At 39.6% G+C, this 19,322-nt stretch overlaps 1 protein-coding gene across 1 annotated transcript; it reads right to left on the reverse strand.

Annotated features, from left to right (window-relative positions):
* Positions 1–586: 586 nt before the first annotated feature.
* EIF3J (eukaryotic translation initiation factor 3 subunit J) lies at positions 587–18,005 on the reverse strand. Its single transcript, XM_027869986.1, has 8 exons — positions 17,873–18,005; positions 17,664–17,761; positions 7,408–7,462; positions 6,906–6,997; positions 5,794–5,908; positions 2,951–3,112; positions 2,282–2,355; positions 587–1,657 (listed from the first exon to the last, which is right to left on the reverse strand). Exons 1-8 carry the CDS (start codon positions 17,904–17,906, stop codon positions 1,526–1,528), a joined length of 762 nt encoding a protein of 253 aa, XP_027725787.1. The 5' UTR covers positions 17,907–18,005; the 3' UTR covers positions 587–1,525.
* Between the last annotated feature and the right edge of the window lie 1,317 nt (positions 18,006–19,322).

Here is a 19,322-nt window from a genome sequence, read left to right on the forward strand (position 1 = left end):
GCTGGACTGTTGCGGTCTCTTCCTAGCACATTTTGAAACAGACCACGTATGAAATGTCCCTGTGACATTAAAAAACCTAGAAAAGGCAAAACTTTTGTGTTCTACCTCTCTTTTACATAGACCTAAGAATCTATTACAGCTAAACTCAATTCAATACCACTTTGCTTCAGTGGCTAGAGAAAAAAATGTGAAAATTATTCTTCTATCATCAGTGTTCATAGGCATTATACACATATATATCATCCCTGTAAAGCTGCCGAGAGCTTAAAATTTAAGGGCTCAGTGAAAAAATGCTTCTTAAAAATAATAGAGATTAGTATTTAAGCATTTAAATTCTCCAACATATCAGAGTAGGAATAAGTACCCCTTGCAAGTTTCAATATCACATTAATGGCTTGACTCCTTAACAACTTGAGTCCTTCTTATAAAGCAGCAACAAACAAACCTTTGTTGGGCTTCTGTAACTAAAGAAGGGAAATCTGTTCCATCCTCACCACTTGATATACTTTCTTCAAAGGTAAACTTAGGTTGAAAAATCAAGTCAGCATCAGGACAGTTAATGTTTCCTGGGAGCTCACACACAAAATGAAGTCCTCACAATAGTGATTTTATTAAATTAGTTGCTTTATAAAACATTGCAGATGTCATAATTGTTAACATAACAATTTACCAAACTGTAGTAACTGTTGCAGTTTGCTAAGCATGTTTGTAAAGGAAAGGAAATGCCAAAACCCTGTGAAAGTTGTTGTTTCAGCCTAGGAGAACAAAGAAAGTTTTGTATCTCAGACATTTTCAGTCAGGCAAATAAAACAGGTCAAGAATTTCCCCCCTCTTAAGAGCTGCATCAGTAGAAATATTCCGGTAAATATAAACTAGACTGTTTATACACTCGAAATACCACAAGTTGGATTTTGTCAAATGCAATAATGGAGACATTACCTCTGCGGCTTCAGGGTTGGTGGTTTTTGGTCATTTAATTATGTCGAACTAGTAGCCATTTGAGGCACGGTATCCTTACTCTGAAATAAGCAGTCTTCTTTGCAATGTATTTTTAAAATCCTCACGCTCTACCTTAAGACAAAGCAATTTTAATACTAGGTGCACACCCACATGCCCTTGTTGCAAACTGCTTTTGTTGACAAGATATGTAGTTCAAGGAGGTATGGTTAAGGCTGTATTATTGAATGGTGCTGGTAAATACTACACTTTTTTTTGTCACATTGCAACTATTGTTTCCAATTTAGTGACTCTGCTGCCCTGGAACCAGATAGCAACAATGACAACATTATTAGGATTTCTTTTACTGTGATTTAGTAGCAACTGAGTTTCCCGATTTTAACCCCTTGGCAACAAGAACCAAGTTCCCCATTGCATTAGCACCTAAGTGTCAAGGGGTTAAGTAACCAGCACAAAGATACTGCACTTTTGATTGTAGCATTTGGCAGAACTGAAAGGAAAGGAAGTTGTGCTACATGTTCAAGGGACTGTGGGCAACAGAAGAAGACAATGGGGAGAAGATGAAATGTCACATGAAGTCTTCAAAGTCTTGCACATATCCTCCATCATAGCCACCATAGTCTGCAAGATCATCTTTCATTGTAGCCTTTAATCCCCCTCCAGGAACCACACCTTTCTTCTTCTTTTTGGCTTTGCTTTGCTGAAGACGAGAGAGATTTCATTTAACTCAGTTATTTGTTTTATAAGAATCCTTCCTAGGCAGTTTCTACCCACCTATGCCTCAGGTGTCAGAGGAATCTTACTTTGAGCCACTACCCACATAATTACCTATCTAACAAAATGCACTTAGGTACCTCAAACCCTGTAACTACTCCAGCTCACAGAAGAATGCCAGCTGCCAAACTTCAAATTAGGACGGTCTCTATTAACTAAGACCCTGAAATGTGCACAATTTATACTGGAATGGAAGCAGTTAGTGAGATGGCAGGTCTAAGTACTCCACATTATGTGTTGATGCTTGGAGCTACAGTTCTGTTAAAAGTAGGACACTATCAGGGTATTTGAACATACTGACAAGGAAATTCTGGCCAGGTGCAGTGTTAAGTCACACCTGTAAACTATTTTCTGCCAACCTCTATGTAGGTGAGATTTAATACCACCATAATAAACTGAGAGAGTTAACATCTTTTCAGTTTAGGATTTCTTTTTTGGAAAGTGGATCAGATACTTATCTTTGACTCAGTTTTTAAAAAAATCTTTAAGCATTTAAGAACTCAGAAATGCTGCAGTTCATGCAAGAAAACACAGCTATCTTTTTACTTACCTTTTCTTGTTTCTGTTTTTCACTGCATAGCACTGTCAATGAATTGGTGATCTTTTTCAAGTCATCAATTTCCACTTAAAAAAAAGAAACTTTAGTTTGCAAAGCATTTTGGGGGAAGTGATAAAAAGACTGAACAAGAAACATTAAGATACATGGAATGAGACATGTTTTTGGGTATGGCCAATTTCAGAATTTGCTTTCCTTGACTATGAACATTAAAAAAGGATTTTCTTTTACTACTGTTCAAGGGAGAAAAAAAATGCTGAATTATGAAGATCAAACAGGACACATTGGCTAATATGACCCAGAAACCAGCGTCTCAGTCTGATGTATCTAAAAGTTTGCTTCTAAAACACTGACCCTTATTATCACCCTCCTTTCTTCTCAGAAGTCAACATAAGAGGTACAATTATATTAAAAAACAACACACACAATGTTTTATTAGCTACTATGACACCAAGATTTCTTTTCAGGAAGCCACTGTAAAACATAATTAACAAGCTGACCTCAGCAACATGCCACAAACGCAGCCACCTGTTGCTCCTGACTGTGTTTGTACAGGATTCCTAAAACCCTAATCAAGTCAGTTTTACGTCATCAAAATCATTTCTATATTCTCATGCCACTGTTTGATTAAAATCATTTTAAAGAGCCAAAGATGTTACTTACATGAAATACACACATCTCGAACTAATGCTTCCAAGAAACTGGCATAATATAGAGATTTTTCATATTGTGTAATTTTATCTTTTAGTAACTTGCCAAACTCTGTGAAGTCATCTCTTGAAGAGGGGTTCATGGCATCTATACCACAGATTGTGTTATTAACACCTGTAAGAGAAAGTAAGTGAAAATGCTAGTTGAGGAGCAAACTTACCAGTTGCACAAACCTCAAATTAGAGGGAAAGGTTTATTCACATTGACTGTGAGTACATATAGCCCAAGGTAAAAAGGGAAATTAAAAAAACAAAACAAAACAGTAAAACAGAATAGTTTTCCAAAAAAAAGTAAAGGTCTTTGTTCTCTGAAAACAGAACTCTACAGGTTAAAAATGGAAGATTGGGTGTGTGTGTGGATAGATGAGTGGATGTGTGTGAGAAAGAGAATGCCATGGTTTTTAATTTAAAATTAAGAATGTATGAAATAACACATTATAATTTGTAATTATGATTGTAAGCTTTCACAAAAAACAGTGAAATTTTAAGTGGAATACCATAACAGTAAATGGTAAAACCACTTCTGACTGCTATACTAAGGGTTTCTTTCCACTATACCTACTTTGCCTCCCTAAAACATTGTACTTCATGTGGGATTTTTTTATCTTTTACCTGTACATTGCCCCCCAAAATCCTATGAGCAATTACTTTAAACCATGAAAATGCAGTATTCCTTAAGATTCTATGTAAAAAATGTTGTTTCCCTGTAATTAGATGGTGATTTAAAGCTACCAATCTATACTATGGTTACAGCAGAGGTGTCAAATAGGGTCTTACACTCCTAAAGTGTCCTGAACCAGATAAAAATGTAACAGGGAAATCTCTTAACAAAATAAAAATGAAATTAAACATAGATAATGTTAATGTGTAGTTTTCTAAGTTCAACATTCAGCCCACAAGTATCTTTATGTATGGTTTAGTGGCCATTTCTATTTGAGTTTGACACCACTAGTTTACAAGAATATCCATACTAATTTAGTAGAATTATTAGAATTCACAATTACCTAAAGCATTTTCCATGGAAAAGAGTAGTGACTGACTCATCAGCCCCCTCTGCATCATTCATGGTGTTGTGGGATTCCAGAGTTGGAAGGGAACACTTCCAGATCATTTATTCCATCCCCCTCATTTTACAAATGAAAAAAACTGAGGCCATGAGAGAGAGGTAAAGTGACTTGAATACCACGGTCATAGAACTTATCGAAACCTGCATCTGACCTCAACTTTTCAGACTCAAAATCCAGTGCTATCCTTGAGCTGACAAATCTGAATAACAGACAGAACAGTAGGGGGAAATAATAAAGGTAACAAGAATGCTAACAATGTACCTAAACAATACTTCATCCCACACTCAAGGTGTGGAATTTCAAATTAACTCAGCTAGTCCATTCAGCAACCAGTTATTAATAACTATCATCTAGAGAGACAAAGATGAACAAGAATTCTGTTTTCAAGACTCTTACCATTTAGTTAAGATATAAATACAAATTACTATAAAACAAATTGAATGTGATAAGAAGAGGTTCAGAGAGGAACACTCAGTTTCTCCTGGTGTTATCAAGAAAGGTTTCGTGAAGTGGCCATTCAAGTAAAGTATTAAAGTTTCGATAAGCAGAGAGTAGGAAGCGATGTGTTCTAGGCATAAAAGATCAGGATATTAGGTTAGAAATCTAGTTTGGATGAACATGTTTGAAGAATGATATGAAGTAAGAATATAAGTAAATTCAGAATCAAATAACACAAAATAAGAATGGAAAAGTTAATTCAGAATCAAATTGTAAAAAACAGTGACATTATAAAAGAAATAAGTTACATTTTACATCATCTGAGATGAAATGAGATGAAAGTTTGAACTAAGATTGGTGGCAAAATAAATGGAAAGTAATATACCAATGAGAGACACAGTAGTAGAATTTGGAGACTGATTAGATATGGAAGGTGAAAGAGGAAGGACTAAAGAATGGTTCCTTTATTTTGGGCCATAGTGACTAGTAGAATCAGCAGAAACTAGAAAGTTTAGAGGAAGGGCAGCTTTCAAGAGGTAATTGACTTCAGTTCTGGAATGTTAAGTTTGAAGAGATGATATATTCTCACAGAACCAATTGAGACTGCTTAAATCAAGCATGGAAGTGGCAAAAATTTGCTGACTTTTGTGAGAAATGAAGGCAATGGCTCATTCTGTAGCTGCTAGTCTTGTTCTACCTGTACCTCCCTTACAGTTTCTGGTATAGCAAAGGAACATGGGGAGCAATCCTTCTACAGGCTCCTGGATTATGGCTATAGTCACATCTGTGCCATGGAGATTTGAACATTTCTTCCCCTACCAAAAGCATAGTTGCAAAAGGAAGAAGCAAACCTGGTAGCAGGGAGGGACAGAGAGAGAAATCCTCTGAACTAATCGACATTCATGCACCTTCTTTTGTAGCAAAGACAGCAGAATAGATAGGCTTGTTGTCGGGGTAAGACTTTAAAGCAGCATACCTTCCATTTCATACACCTACAGCTTTTAAACAATTGCACACAAATGTGATCAAAGCACACAAAGTTATTGCGTTTCAATCCAGTGATCCTTTTTACTTAATGTTCTTTCATTTGGTACCCAAAATAGTTAATTTGAAACTACATTATTCATCTAAAGTACTAAATCCAAGAGATCTCACAATAGGCCAAAACTTTGGCTAATATTTAAATAAACTAGACTCAGATCTCCAGAGAAAGGAATGCTTCCCAATATCACTGTGTAAATGATCAGACAGATTTGGTCCGATAACAGACAAGTGTGTGCCATCAGCTTACCAAAGGTTTCTTTTGCTAATTCAAGGTCTGCCTCTTCCTGTAATTTCTTTAGCCGTAGTTTATCTGCTAGTTGTTCTTCTGGTGTAAGCTCTTTAGATTCTTCAGGCTCTTCCAACTATAATGCAGACAGGTATGAAAATTTTGTTTAAGACAAAAGAGTTCATGTCTTTCCTGGATATCCATGCATCTGTGGTTTACAACACTTCAATTCAGAAAAATGCCCTAGAAGTACAACTGCAACATTTTGTTACTACTGGAGAAACCAAGCCAAGGGCAACTAAATTAGAAAACCTGAATATTTAATAATTCAATGATGTCTATAGTTTTGGCACCAAGTGGGTCTTCATATTGTCTAGCTGAATGGAATGTAAAAGGTATCCATGTAGACAGAGAGCTATAATAGATATGCTATATATATGTAGTATCCAGAAAGGAAGAGGGACAATCATGACTCCACAACACCCTTTAGGGATTCTAAGCCACTTTTTATAATCACCCATCACCAACAATGAGAAGTATCTATCTCATTCTAATTTAAGAGACTTAGTACAATCAGATTAAAGTTCCTTCAGCATGTACTGTGATTGAGACAACAAATAAAATGCCAAACGGTCACAAATTTATTCTGATCTCAATGATCAGAGAAAAAAGGGCCAAGGCAGCAGGAATGCTTTACATTATACCTTTAATTACATGATTCGACTCCCTGGGATGTTATTATTTTATTCATAATTACATTTACAGAGATAAATTGTCCAAAAGCATTTCTGAAATATTTCTAACACCATCTCCAATGACCAAAGAATAAAGATACATTAATGTATACATATATATCACAGAAAAAATGGACTCAGCAAGCACAATACAGATAATGAACAATAAATGCTAGAACTGCAGACAACGGCAGAGACCATTGAATAGTCAGTCATGACTGTTCCAGAAGGTCTGTGAAATTGTTGAATTCTGTGTTTTTCCAGAACTGAAAACTAAGTTCAAGCAAATCTGCTTCTTAAAGGATCAACTTGAAATGAAGGGCTGTGTTTTCCACAACCCACTAGACAATATCTGAACTGGTGATATGAAAGTTTTTGCTCTAGAATATCAGTACTTACCCTTTTCTTAATTTCTTCTTGTCTTTTCTTCTGTTGCCGTTCTTTCTCTTTGATTTTCTCTGCTATTTTCTTCTTTTCTGAAACTTTTGTTTCTAAAAACAATACAGAACTTTTACAGTCAGACAATTCTTTTGCTTTATAAATGCATACCACAGCATCATAATCCTATAGCTTTTCATCTTATGAAATAAGGGTAAAAACCCACAATGGACACTATATAAGATCAAGAGCCTAAAATCTTCTCCAAGTCTGTAAGGATGACTTTGTACTAAATGGGAACATGGAAAAAACTTATTTTCCTGAAAGGGTCAAACATGAAGCATTTGGAGAAAATGAGATTATAAGCAAGAAAGTATATTGAGGAGGTGGGGGGCACCCCAAGAGGTGGGTGGTTTCTAAATTTTAAGATTTACAATTGGGTACTTTTACTATAAGCCAGTAAACACTCTGGAAGGTCACCAAGACACCTCACCAAGAATGGAAGGGAGCCCCAATGGCTCACCTGGTTTTACCTCTGTCTCCTCTTTTTTTTCTTCATCATCATCATCCCAGTTTTCCTAAAGAGAAAAACCTGCATTAGCTGAATTATTAAGCTAAGACAATCAAGCCAAAGTTAACAGCCGGTCTCTTGAACTGATTCACAATATGTCTTAAATCTTAAGAATTTGGACAACCTGCCTATCCCTAAATATTCTGAAGATCAATTATGAACCTTCCCATTTAAAGAAAATATTTGACATTTACATAACAGAACAGGCGAAATTCCATTATACAAACCACACACACGCACACCCCTAAAGAAAAGTTATTTTCAAATCCTAGACAATTACCATTTACTCAAAGTATTTTATAGGCCCAAAATGTTTGTAGTCCACCTTAGCTAAGCTCAGAGGTGAGACATTTTATATAATAGTTTGATGCAAAGTGCTTTGCAAGCCACTGTGTAATTATTTAACCTATTTAAAAATGAATACTTAACTTGAGCATATGGTAATACTAAGGTCACAATTACAATGCCAAAAGCTATTCATTATTAAAAATCACTCCTAAACCTGGATAGGATATTGGAAGGTGTCCTTGAATTTGTCACTTCCAGTCCTAGCATAGTCACTAAGCAATCCTAGAACTAAAAATAGCATTGTTATCTGGCACAATTAAAAGGAGAGCAAAGCTGTAACTACTAGTGAGAGACTAGTATATATTACCTGCTTGTTTCCCATCACTCAGCTGGACTTCTCTGACTCCTCCAACTTGCCCCCAGCAATCTCATCATTGAGAAATATCATCATCCAAGAATCTAATCAGCCTTAGCACTCACACCTCATCAGCAGCCTCTGATTGAAGAGTGGGAGCCATGTACTCCTAAACCTCCACTTAGAGGGGGCCCAACATAGACAGGGCAGCTAGGCAGCACAGAGGATAGCACACCTAGAGCACCAGGCCTGGAAGTTGTTGTTCAGTCATTTCTCAGTTGTGTCTGGCCCCATGTCATCTCATTTGGTGTTTTCTTGGCAGAGATACTGGAGTGGTTTGCCATTTCCTTCTCCAGCTTATTTTGCAGAAGAGGAACTGAAGCAAACCAGGGAAACTGACTTGCCCAGGGTCACACAGCTAGTAAGCTAGTAAGAGGCCAGATCTGAACTCTGGAAGACACTGCAGGACATGACTAAAACAACCGAACAACAACATAAACATCTCTTTATCATCTCCCACCTGGCTACTCTCCTTTTGAACTTCTTTGACCATATGCCCAGAAATCTTATCATTGGGAAACAGCATTATCCTGGAAGAATGAAATCAGCCTTGGTATTCACACATCATCAGTACTCTCTGCCCCTGAGCCAAGAACTTCAAAACCCCATTTCTCATCCCATGTCTCAGCTGGCTATACTCCCTTTGGACTTCTTTGATTTCTCTATCCTGCCCTCCCTCACTTTTCTGCTTTCTTTTATCTTCCCCAATTAGATTGTATGTTCCTTGAAGACAGAGATTTTCTTTTTTGCATTTGTATCTCCAGCTGCTTTAATAAATATTTATTCACTAACTATGAAGTAGGGAGGCAAGTCTGTAAATGGCCAACCTTCAAGTTGGGCAAACAGTGATAAATCTAATAAAGTTAAAGTGAAAGACAAGGAATGAAAGGTGTAATTAGTTAAGTGCTGGTAAAGGCTTGAACAAGTAATATGCTGCAACACTGACATTAAGCTTCTCCTTTTATAAGACAACTAAAAATCTAAATGCATTCTAGGAAAACAAGCCAAACAAGAGTGACTGCTTTTTCAATTCTCACTAAAACCTATAGTTAGATGATCAAATAGTCTGATTATAAGGGGATGCTACTCAGTTGTGGTATGCTCAGTTTAGAACTCTACTTTTACACCTTGTGACAAAAACAAAAAAAGTAGTCATAGTTTTAACAGATTCCAGGCAAACTAGCCGGTCATTATTCGAACTATTCACAACACTCAACCTTTACATTACCCACCTCTCTGATATACCCAGGTTCTCAAGGGCCTAAATCAAAACAACCTAGCTAAGCAGGATTTCAGCAATGTAAGTATGAAAAAGGTGCATTTACCTTAAAGGGTTGTTAATATATAACTTTCTATACATTACAGGCCTATGATTTCCATTTTGAGGCTTAACTGGGGTTCCCTGGCTTCACTATGAGCTCTCCAGCATCTTGACAAAGGTTGAGGGAAAAGTAAAAGGCTCTGTTCCAACTCCTCTGGCCCTTGCAGTGTTTTTAAGTCTTACAGTCAGGCAGGAAGGGGCTTGCCTGAAAGTTCATAACACAGAGCTCATGAATAAGAAATCCTCTATCACAGCTGTGCCGAGCTCACAGCCACTCTCTGCTCCCTTTATTTAAGGTTAATTCAGCAGTCTCTATTTTCCACTAATTTTTAAGATTAGTTCAATTTCCCTTGGTATCTTGCAACAATTTGCAAGTACTCACTGAACAGCACAGACAGTATAGATAGTATCCTCCTCTCCTTCGGGTACCTTGTAAATCAGTCCTTCAATGTCCTTACATTGTTACTGCCTCTCTTTATTTTTTGGTCGAATCAGGTTACTTTCCCCATCTTTGTTCTCCATTTCTATTTCCTCTATAAGAACTTGAAATACAATAATATTAGGGCCCTAAAGAGGTGCTTACACTATCTTTTATGAAGAAAAGTTTAGAGAAATGGTTTTTGCAAATCTTTTCCATTTTCTTCTGTTTGTAGTCATCCTTCCTTGTTTATCTTTGAAAGTTCATGTGTTTTCTTTGCTTAGTTGGATATCCTGCCATACGTTATTAAGCTGGTTTTATTCTCCATGTTTGTTTTGAAAAATGATAATGCTATAACTGATCATCCTTCATAAGATTTTGCAGATGAGTTTATATTCTAATCCAATTTGCTTTTGACAACCATCACTTTCTGACTGGCAAATGTAAGATGTTTGCTGACTAAAGCACCTTCTTGACTTCTGGTCTCCTTGTAGTAATTAATTTAATAATGGTTTAACTTCTAGATGAAATTATTATAGGTCAGCATCATTGGTATTTCTGTTGTCCATTTTTTATTTCCAACAATTCGTTGGTCTTTTCTTTTGTTGCTGTTTTTATAAATGCTGTTCTTAGGTCTGACAAGTCAATGGTTTTGCTGTACACACAACATCAAAAATAAGTCTTTTCCTGTCTGTTAAAAAGTATGCTGTCTCCATCCATATCATTATCATTCAAGACTACTTTGGAAGACCGTTTATTAACAGAAATAACCCTGTTTAATGACCCTCTGATACTAAACATTACACAAGGCATAAAACAGAACTGTATGCTCACTAAACCTGTTTGCCACTGGGATGGAGGAGATCCACTGGAGGAAGAATTCCCTGTTGATAAGGTGCTCCAGATATTTCTATTTGAGGATGAGATCATAAAGATCATGTCAAGCCCTAGAATACTGCAATCTTCTGAAAGAGATTAACAAAAGCATTTGGCCTGTCCAACCACACAAGACCAAATGGACAACGTATATCTATTGTCCAGATTTCAACATGCATCTGAAGAGACACTTTAAAGAACTTGGGCTGGAATGCTTTCAGGAAATTACAAAGTTCTTTTACTGACCTCAAGCAAAGGCCCATACTAACATTTTTACCAGTGGCACTGCTATATAAGGGATATATGGAATACCACTGCCTCTGAAGATCTGAAGAATGTCATCCAGAAGATATTGAAGAGGCCCATGGTGGGCGTAAGCAGGCCAGAAATATAACTAATGAAGAATTCCAAAGAAAAGTAGTAAAGGACATCATCAAGCAAAATGTATGAAAAGAGGAGAAAATGAGGGTGGTCATGTGACAAGAGCAAAGGATAACAGGTGGACAGTCAGTGGTTCGACCTGTGTGATACTGGAAGTGAAGAAGTCTTCCATCACACTGAGTGGATCCTTTATGGCAAACTTTTGGTAGAAAAAAGACAACAGTCACTAGGGATGGGCATGCATGGATGGGTTGCAATCTGTACTGCTGGAGCAAACTCCCAAATGGATGAGATCACAGACCTATTTGTGTATGAGTTTTATGTTAGTGTAAGTAACTACAAGGCCAGTTTGGCTGTACTGTGCTCAGAGTATATACTCTGTGAGCGCAAGAAGGGGAGTAATGTATACGGATTCTAGAAAGGCAGATTGACGTCAGGTTGTCTACTGCTTTAAATGCTAGGAATTTATATTCTATCACAGAGGTAAGAGGGAGCTGATGGAGTTTCCAGGGTAGGAGGAAGAATAAATGTGTGACAAGTCAGACCTGCACTTTGGCAGGTATGTAGAGAATTGGTGTGGATAGAGACTCGTGAGTTAGGGAGACGAATTAGGAAGCCATTGAAATGGTACAGTTGTGATCGAATAGCGCTGGTTAATTGGAAAAAAGAGGGCAGATGTCAGATGTTGTGCAGCAAGAAACAACAAAATGTGGAAGATAATACCGAGGGTTGCAAACTTCAGTAACTAGAAGGATAGCAGTGTCTTAGAAATAAGAGAGTTCAAACAGGGGAGGGTTTTGGAGAAAGATAACAATGAGATCTTTGATAACAGATTGAAACCCATCCATGAGTGCTCATCCTGTGAAATTCACTGTTCCACTCAAAAATTTTTAAAAGGTGGGGAGGGGAGAGATATGTGGGGAGAAAGAAGCTAGATTCTTTACTTACCAGTCCCACTGCCAGAAAGCATAAAGCTCAGAGGATGCATATAGTAGCTTCAACATGAGAAAAGAGAACAGATAAAGGGGGTGGGGAAGAAAGGTCATTTTTCTAATCACAACCTGGACAACTATGACTGTGGTTAAACCACAGCTCCTTTCTCAGCAGCTCATTCATCTCATCCCTTGGGCCTTATCTCCATTTACTATTCTATATTTCTATATCAAGTGAGACTTTATCAACTCTTTACCAGCTTACGCTATTCCACAGTACATAATCATTAAAGAAGACCTGCTTCTATATTTTCTGTTCTAATAACGATTCCATTTAAATACTTAGATTGGTGGTATGTCCAAAATTCGATACTTAGGTCACAATATCATCCACCATAGATAAGCATGGCTGCCACTCCCACTCTAGGAGAGTTTGGCCTGAAGTCTTCAAGAACTAGGGGAACAGAGTGATGATGGTCAGAGGGCAAGTTGGCCCTCCAATTCTCAACATAACAAAAGGGTAAATCACTCTTACCATCTTAGTACGTCAGCAGGTATCTGAAAGGATTTTTAAAAATTGAAAGACACGAAAGCAGATAAGCAAATGTTCTTTCTTGCTTCTACTTGAATAATAGTCATTTCTTTTCTGGTTGTCCTCTTTTCTCTTGGGCTCTAAGGTGAACCCAAACCTCTGAGAAGCACCAAAAAAACTTTTCCAGGATACTGCAGGTCTTCCAAAAGGGACAGCTCAGGATAAGCCTGGAGCTCACCAGCAGCTCCATTTCCCCCCACCCCCTTAAAAAAAAGTTTATATTTCAATGAACAAATATTTATTTTCTTTGCCTCCCATTTCAGCCCTCCAACTGAAAAAGTACAAAATTCGTGTAACAAATATGCATAGTAAAGCAATACAAATTTCCATCTTGTCCACACCCAAAAATCTATATCTCTTTCTGTCTCTTGAATCCATCATCTCTCTCAGAAAGGTGTAACATGCTTCCCCATTGGTGCTCTGAAATCATGGTTGGTAACTGAATTCATCAGAGATCACAAGTCCATCAAAATTGTTTGTTTTTGCAATATTGTACTGTATAAATTATTCTCCTGGTTCTGTTCACTTCATTCTGCATCAGAATTCATGCAAGTCTCCCCAGGTTTCTCTAAAATCGTCCCCTTTTTGATTTCTTACTACACAATAGCATACCATTACATTTATATACTGTGATCTGTTCAGCCATTCCCTGAACTGATGGGCACCCCTTTAGTTTCCAGTTCTTTCTCATCAAATATTTTTTGTACATATGGGCCCCTTTCCTCTTTCTGTGATCTCTTTGAGGGTGACATAACTTTTGAGTAGACACATCACTGGGTCAAAGGATATGCAGTTTAGTTACTTTTTGAGCCCAGTTCCAAATCAGCATCTTTGTTTCAAAACAAATTCCAGAAGCTTTCCCTATTATAAACTTATATTATCAGGATTAATTATAACTATGTCAAACACAAGGGGTAAAGGGGCATTTTCCTTAATAAATTCTACTCTTGTTTATTTCAACAAATACATATGGAACTTCTCTTATATGTAAAATGCTTATTAGACTCTAGGACTCCATAGTGTTCCACCATGGCCAATGCCTATATTTCTCATATTGGCTAAATAGTATCAAAAATCAAGTCTATGAACATTAAAACAAGTGAATTATTTGTATAAGCCAGAACTAAAAATGTGATAAGCAAATACTGGTCCACAAAAATTTAATTTGGAATTCGCTAGAAATATACACTGAAATTCCTCTTGGCAGAATGCCCACCTCCCTACCTCCCTAGTATTTCCAGGTAATCTCACATTTCTCTGAAATACACCCCTCCCCCCTTTCTTTAGAAGACTACTTTATAACCTTGAAGAAGTTTCTAATTCTGGTAACTTTAAAATTACAGACTAATTGGAGCAAGGTTCTTGATTTACAAAAGCAAGGAAAAGAGTTCAAGATGGAGAAGCAGAAAGAATCTCTTATCAGTTCTTCAGGATCACTTTAAATCTTAAGGAAAAAAAGCACAGTGCTTGACATGGTTCTATGCACTTTGGATAAGTTTCCCCAAATTAATTAAACCTACTTCTCAGTAGGCAATGGATTTGTTGATTAAGAAGATGGAATAAACTAGCCCCAGAAATGTTGATATCTCAATGGCATATGCTAACCTAAGAATTTCACCTGCATTTTTCTCTCTTGCTATCAGAAGATAGAATATGTTCCTTTCTTCCTAGCCAGCAAAGCCCAGAGCAGGCATCAATGCACCAAAAAATTTAGCATAAATGTTTGTTCTTACTTATAAAGGACCACAAGCTTTCCCTCTGTGAGAGAGAATTCTACATAAGTCTACAAGCAGTCAGCTGCAGAACAGGTTTTAGAAGACAAGAATATCTAATATAATTTAATGTCTGCTGTGAAAGCTGAGAGTATAGTACTATCTACAAATCCCCCAGCTGCCTTTCTCAGGATGTTACAAAGTGACATTTAAAACCTAACATAAATCTATACGGTTAAACCCTAGTTCATGAAGAAATGGTTCCAGTTTGACTACAGATTTTGGTTTAGAGGCCCATTTTACCAGAAATTCAGGCTTTACATCTTCTAAGGATTATAATTTTCTATTACACCAAGTTAGTATCCATACATTGGTCAAAGACTAACATTATACTTCAGAAACTTGGTGCCAATAGGACCAATTAGCTGACAATTTTCAACTCTAGTTTGGTATTATCAATAACCCTTACATCTTTCAGCATATAAATAATTTCCTGAGTAAGCAAGAGTTCAATACAAATGACAACCTATAATACATTTCAGTTAGAACATAAAACCTGCACTTAATAGGGACTACGATCAGATCAATATTGTATCCTATAAAAGTCCCAGAAGCTCTCAATGAGAGCTTGACAAATTCTGTGAGCTAGGCTGTCAAAAGCATCTAACATTCTGGGTCAATCACAAACAATCAAACTACAAAATCTCCAAACTCCCCTCATGTACATTTTTATATCTTACTATTGTAATAATTTGAAAAGTAGTCCACACCACTGGATAATTCAGCTCAGAGAGCGGTAAAGAGCAACATGGAGGCTCTTTGGGATTCTCAATCACTACCATACCACAAACTTCTTAGTCTGGGGTCCAATTCCCAGTACACATTTTGGGGAGAGCTAGGTGAGGAAGACTATATATGTGACAGTCATTAAGGTCCCAAGAATCTTTAGATGTGATAAATTTCTTCTTTAATTGTTTTCAGAGGATCCATTAAGACCCTTTTATATAATCCCAGTAATCCTAATTTGAGATTATGCTGTAAAACCCAATGGCAATATGTTGCCTCTACAACCCTCCCCTTTTTTGTTCTTTGAAAGATGACAAATTCATCTGGCTCCTACATTTTTGAAATGGCTCCAAAATCAAAGCAAATGTGCCAAGTCCTGCTTTAGAGAACTAAAGTACATTACATTAACTAGAAACAAATAATTGCTGACTAAATGAAACACTCCTTCTACATGGGTTTACAACTTTACCCAATCTAAGCTTTTTGTTTTAAGGTTGAAATTAAATTAAGATACATGAAGAGACAACTAGTCCAAAGTACTCCACGGAAGACATTCAAGGAATCTTGATAATGCAATAGAATCAATAGTATATTTGTTTTAAGAATACACACCAGAATATAAAAACATTTCTATAAAGGTTAACAAAACCCAAATGTCATTTCAACATTACATCAAGGGCCTATGATTCCTTCAGTATGTGTGGGGAACTCCCTCCACCAACGCAGCAATTCTTCTGTAATTTATAGTCTAGGAAGATGACTTGCCCATGATCAGGAGGGCTTTGAAGCAGAAAGTCCAATACTATCACTGCCTTTCAATGACAGTCATACGGGTTATAAAACAAATCCTACATCAACTCTCTGGTCAGTTTAAAAAACCTTTATTTTTACTTAAGTAGGTTTAATAACTGTGGGGGAAAAACAGAAGCTAGTTCAAGTACACAGCATCATTTTGTTTACTTCCAGTTCTTTCAGTTTATTTTAACGCTTACTTTTCTTCCCATCATTCTTAAAATTCTCTTAACTTTTCCTCTTGCTAACCTTACCTCACTTCCACTGCTAAAATTTTTTCTAAATTGCAACATACATTGTGCAGCGTTAAAGAACAGTAAAAAAATACTCATTTTATACAGTATCTTAAAGGGTGCTTGGCTACTTGGGGGGAACAGGAGGGGACACGAAGCAGATCCAAACATTCAGGAGGAAAGGGAAGTCAGAGAGTTCTCTATGAAGTGCACACTATTATTATGTTTCAATTTTTAAGGTCTGTTGAACAGGTAGTGAGCCAGGGATGAGAGGGAAATGCTCAACTTTCAACTTCACACATATATATCAACATCTGCTGAAACATTTCAAAAACTCCACTACTCTATTAAGCTTTAAACCCTTGCTACTCTGGACCTAAGACTTAAGGGCTACTAAATAAAATACTTGGGACAGTTTCCTAAAACCACATGACTGACCCCCATGATTAAAATGGCACACTTTCCAGAACTATACAATAAGGCTGAATCAATTCAGGTGGGAAGAGATGAAATAAACTCAAATTTAGCTTCATCACTTAGAAAGGAGCCCTCACTGCCCTTTCACCACTCCAATACCCAAATATTAATGTTTTCATTCTATCCATTTTTTTGTGTTTTTCATGTGTACTGATACATAAGCCCTCCTGCCAACTCTCCATTTCTCATGTTGCTTGTGTGAATTACCCAGGCCATTTATTATTTCTTCCAGCTCCTTGTATATTTCATTGCTTAATTCCTTCACCAAAGAAGAGAAGCTGTATCTCTTCATTTTAATGTTTCTAAATAGCTCTGGTAAATGGTTTGACAAGGAAGAGACTGAAGCTAATCTCTCAAAATGTCTCCACATACGTAAATTCATCGATCCTATCAGCTGTTCATTAGAATCTGCTGCCAATCGTATACACCAACAAGACTGGAAACTTCGGGGCCCCTAAAGTGAGTTACTACTGACCGCAGCAGTGGAGAAGGCCAGGTGAAGACTCTTCCCCAGGATTCCCAGATGGAACATGCCTTGGGCCTCAACCCTCCAACCAACTCCCTTTCCAGAAAGTCATCGGGGAGCAGATCTGCGGGCCGGGCTGACCGGCTGGTTGGTCACCTCCGCTGGCTACTCGGCGGGCGGCGGACCCCCCAGGCCTGGTACGAAGGGCAATTAGCTAAACGGGGTCGGGCCGCAGCCGTCCCAGACCAGGGAGCTGTTCAGAGAAGGCCTCGGCCGCGTGCCTCCGGCCCGGGTGTCCGGGGGTGGGAGGGGGAAGGACGAACGGGACGGCACGCCCAGGGCCGGAGTGGGGGCCTGGGGAAGCAAGGGCGCCACTACCCGGAAACGCCGGCCCGCCCTGCCCGCAGGTCGGGATCGGAACCCCGCGGCCCAAAGGGACTGGGCTCCCCCGCGCCCCCGGCCCCAGTCGCCATGGCACCTCCCCCTCCCCCGCCAGTCCCGGCCCAGCCTCGCGACCACCTTGACGTCGTCATCTTCATCCTCGCCCTCCCAGCGGTCCCCGCCAGCCGCGCCCCCTGCCTTCCGCACCGGCTCCTCCACCGAGAACGTGTCCGCGTCTATGGAAGGGAGGGAGAGAGAGAGCCACGTTAGGCACTAGTCGCTTACGGTCAAAAGACACAGAGCCACCCCTCCCCCCACTCCACTCCATCCCCGGCGCGTCCCCTTACCCCAGGAGTCCGAGTCCCCCGCCGCCGCCGCCATCTCGGGCCGGGTGTGTGTGAGTGCGAGAGGGAGAGAAGGGGGAAGGAGAGCGCGAGAGGGCGGCCGGTGAGTCACCGAATAGCTTCTCGCTGGCCAACGCGGGGCACGCCGGGACGGCGGCGGAGCGTCAGGCCCAGGCCCAAGACCCCGCCCGAGGCCCCGCCCCTTGCAAGCCGCGGGAATTAGGCGCGCCGAGGGGACTGAGCTCCGCCTCCCTCCTGACGCGACGCGATGGGGAGAGGGCGGGACCAGGCCGTACGGAAGAGGAGGGTGGAGGAGGCGGGGCTGCAGGTGGGCCAGGTGGACAAACCCGCGGACTGACGGGCTGGTGGGAGAGGGGCCAGGGAGGAGGAGGGGCAAAGACACCACACACACACACACACACACACACACACACACACACACACACACACACACACCGTCTTTGGGAACGCCCCTTTCTCGATTACACACGCACAAATCCTAGCTCGAGGAACGCTTCTTGCACACGTATAGTCACAAGGAATGACCCTGACACCACATGCATCCTCTACACGAGAACCACCGTTTTCTTACATACCCCCTGGTCTCTCACATACATTCAAACACACAGACACATATCCTTGTCAAGGAGGAAATACACCCTCCCCCCATACACACTGTCACGTCCCTTGCACAGGCGCCCTCTTCATAAGAAACACACCTTTCCTACACACCTGCTCCCTCCTCTGGAGGAAAGCCACTTCAGTTCCCACCCCCACCCCTTCTACACACACACACACACACACACACAGAGCTATGTCAAAGAGGACCGACTGACATCCCTTTCACACACCCGCTCATCACGGGGAAGCCCGTCTCACCATATATACACGCTTCCAAGGAATGTCCATACCCCACACCACCCCCTACCTAGCTAGCGCGTGCTAGTCTCTCTGTCTCTTCTCTTCTCTTCTCTTCTCTCTCTCTCTCTCTCTCTCTCTTTCGCTCTTCCTCCTTCCCTCCCTCTCGTGATTCGTGTGTGACAAGCGTGTGTGTGTGTGTGTGTGTGTATGAAAAGAGGATGTGTTGTGTTTGTGGGGGAGGGGGCAAGGAGTTTGCTAGTGACACTTCTACAAGTTTGAAAAAAGGTTGTATGGGTGTGTGTGTGTGTGTGTGTGTGTGTGTGTGGACAAGGAGTTCCTTGGTGATGCGTGTTCTACAACTCTCTCCCACTCCCTTGTCCTTCTACAAGTACGCCTCAAAGGGTACGCTTCTTACACACACTATCTTAGGAAACGCGCCCCTTTCTCTCTCGTACATTCCCTCTTCTGGGGAAACTCCTTTTTCACACATGTCAAGGAGAGGTCCCTAGCACACAGAGTCACCATGACCACGCCCCCCCCCCCCCCGTTTCCCACATTTTTCCTCTTCATGAGAAATCTCCTTCTCTGTCCC

This window comes from Vombatus ursinus, unplaced genomic scaffold, assembly GCF_900497805.2.
Source record: "Vombatus ursinus unplaced genomic scaffold, bare-nosed wombat genome assembly UNPS02014794.1, whole genome shotgun sequence".
In the NCBI taxonomy this organism is placed as follows: Eukaryota; Metazoa; Chordata; class Mammalia; order Diprotodontia; family Vombatidae; genus Vombatus; species Vombatus ursinus.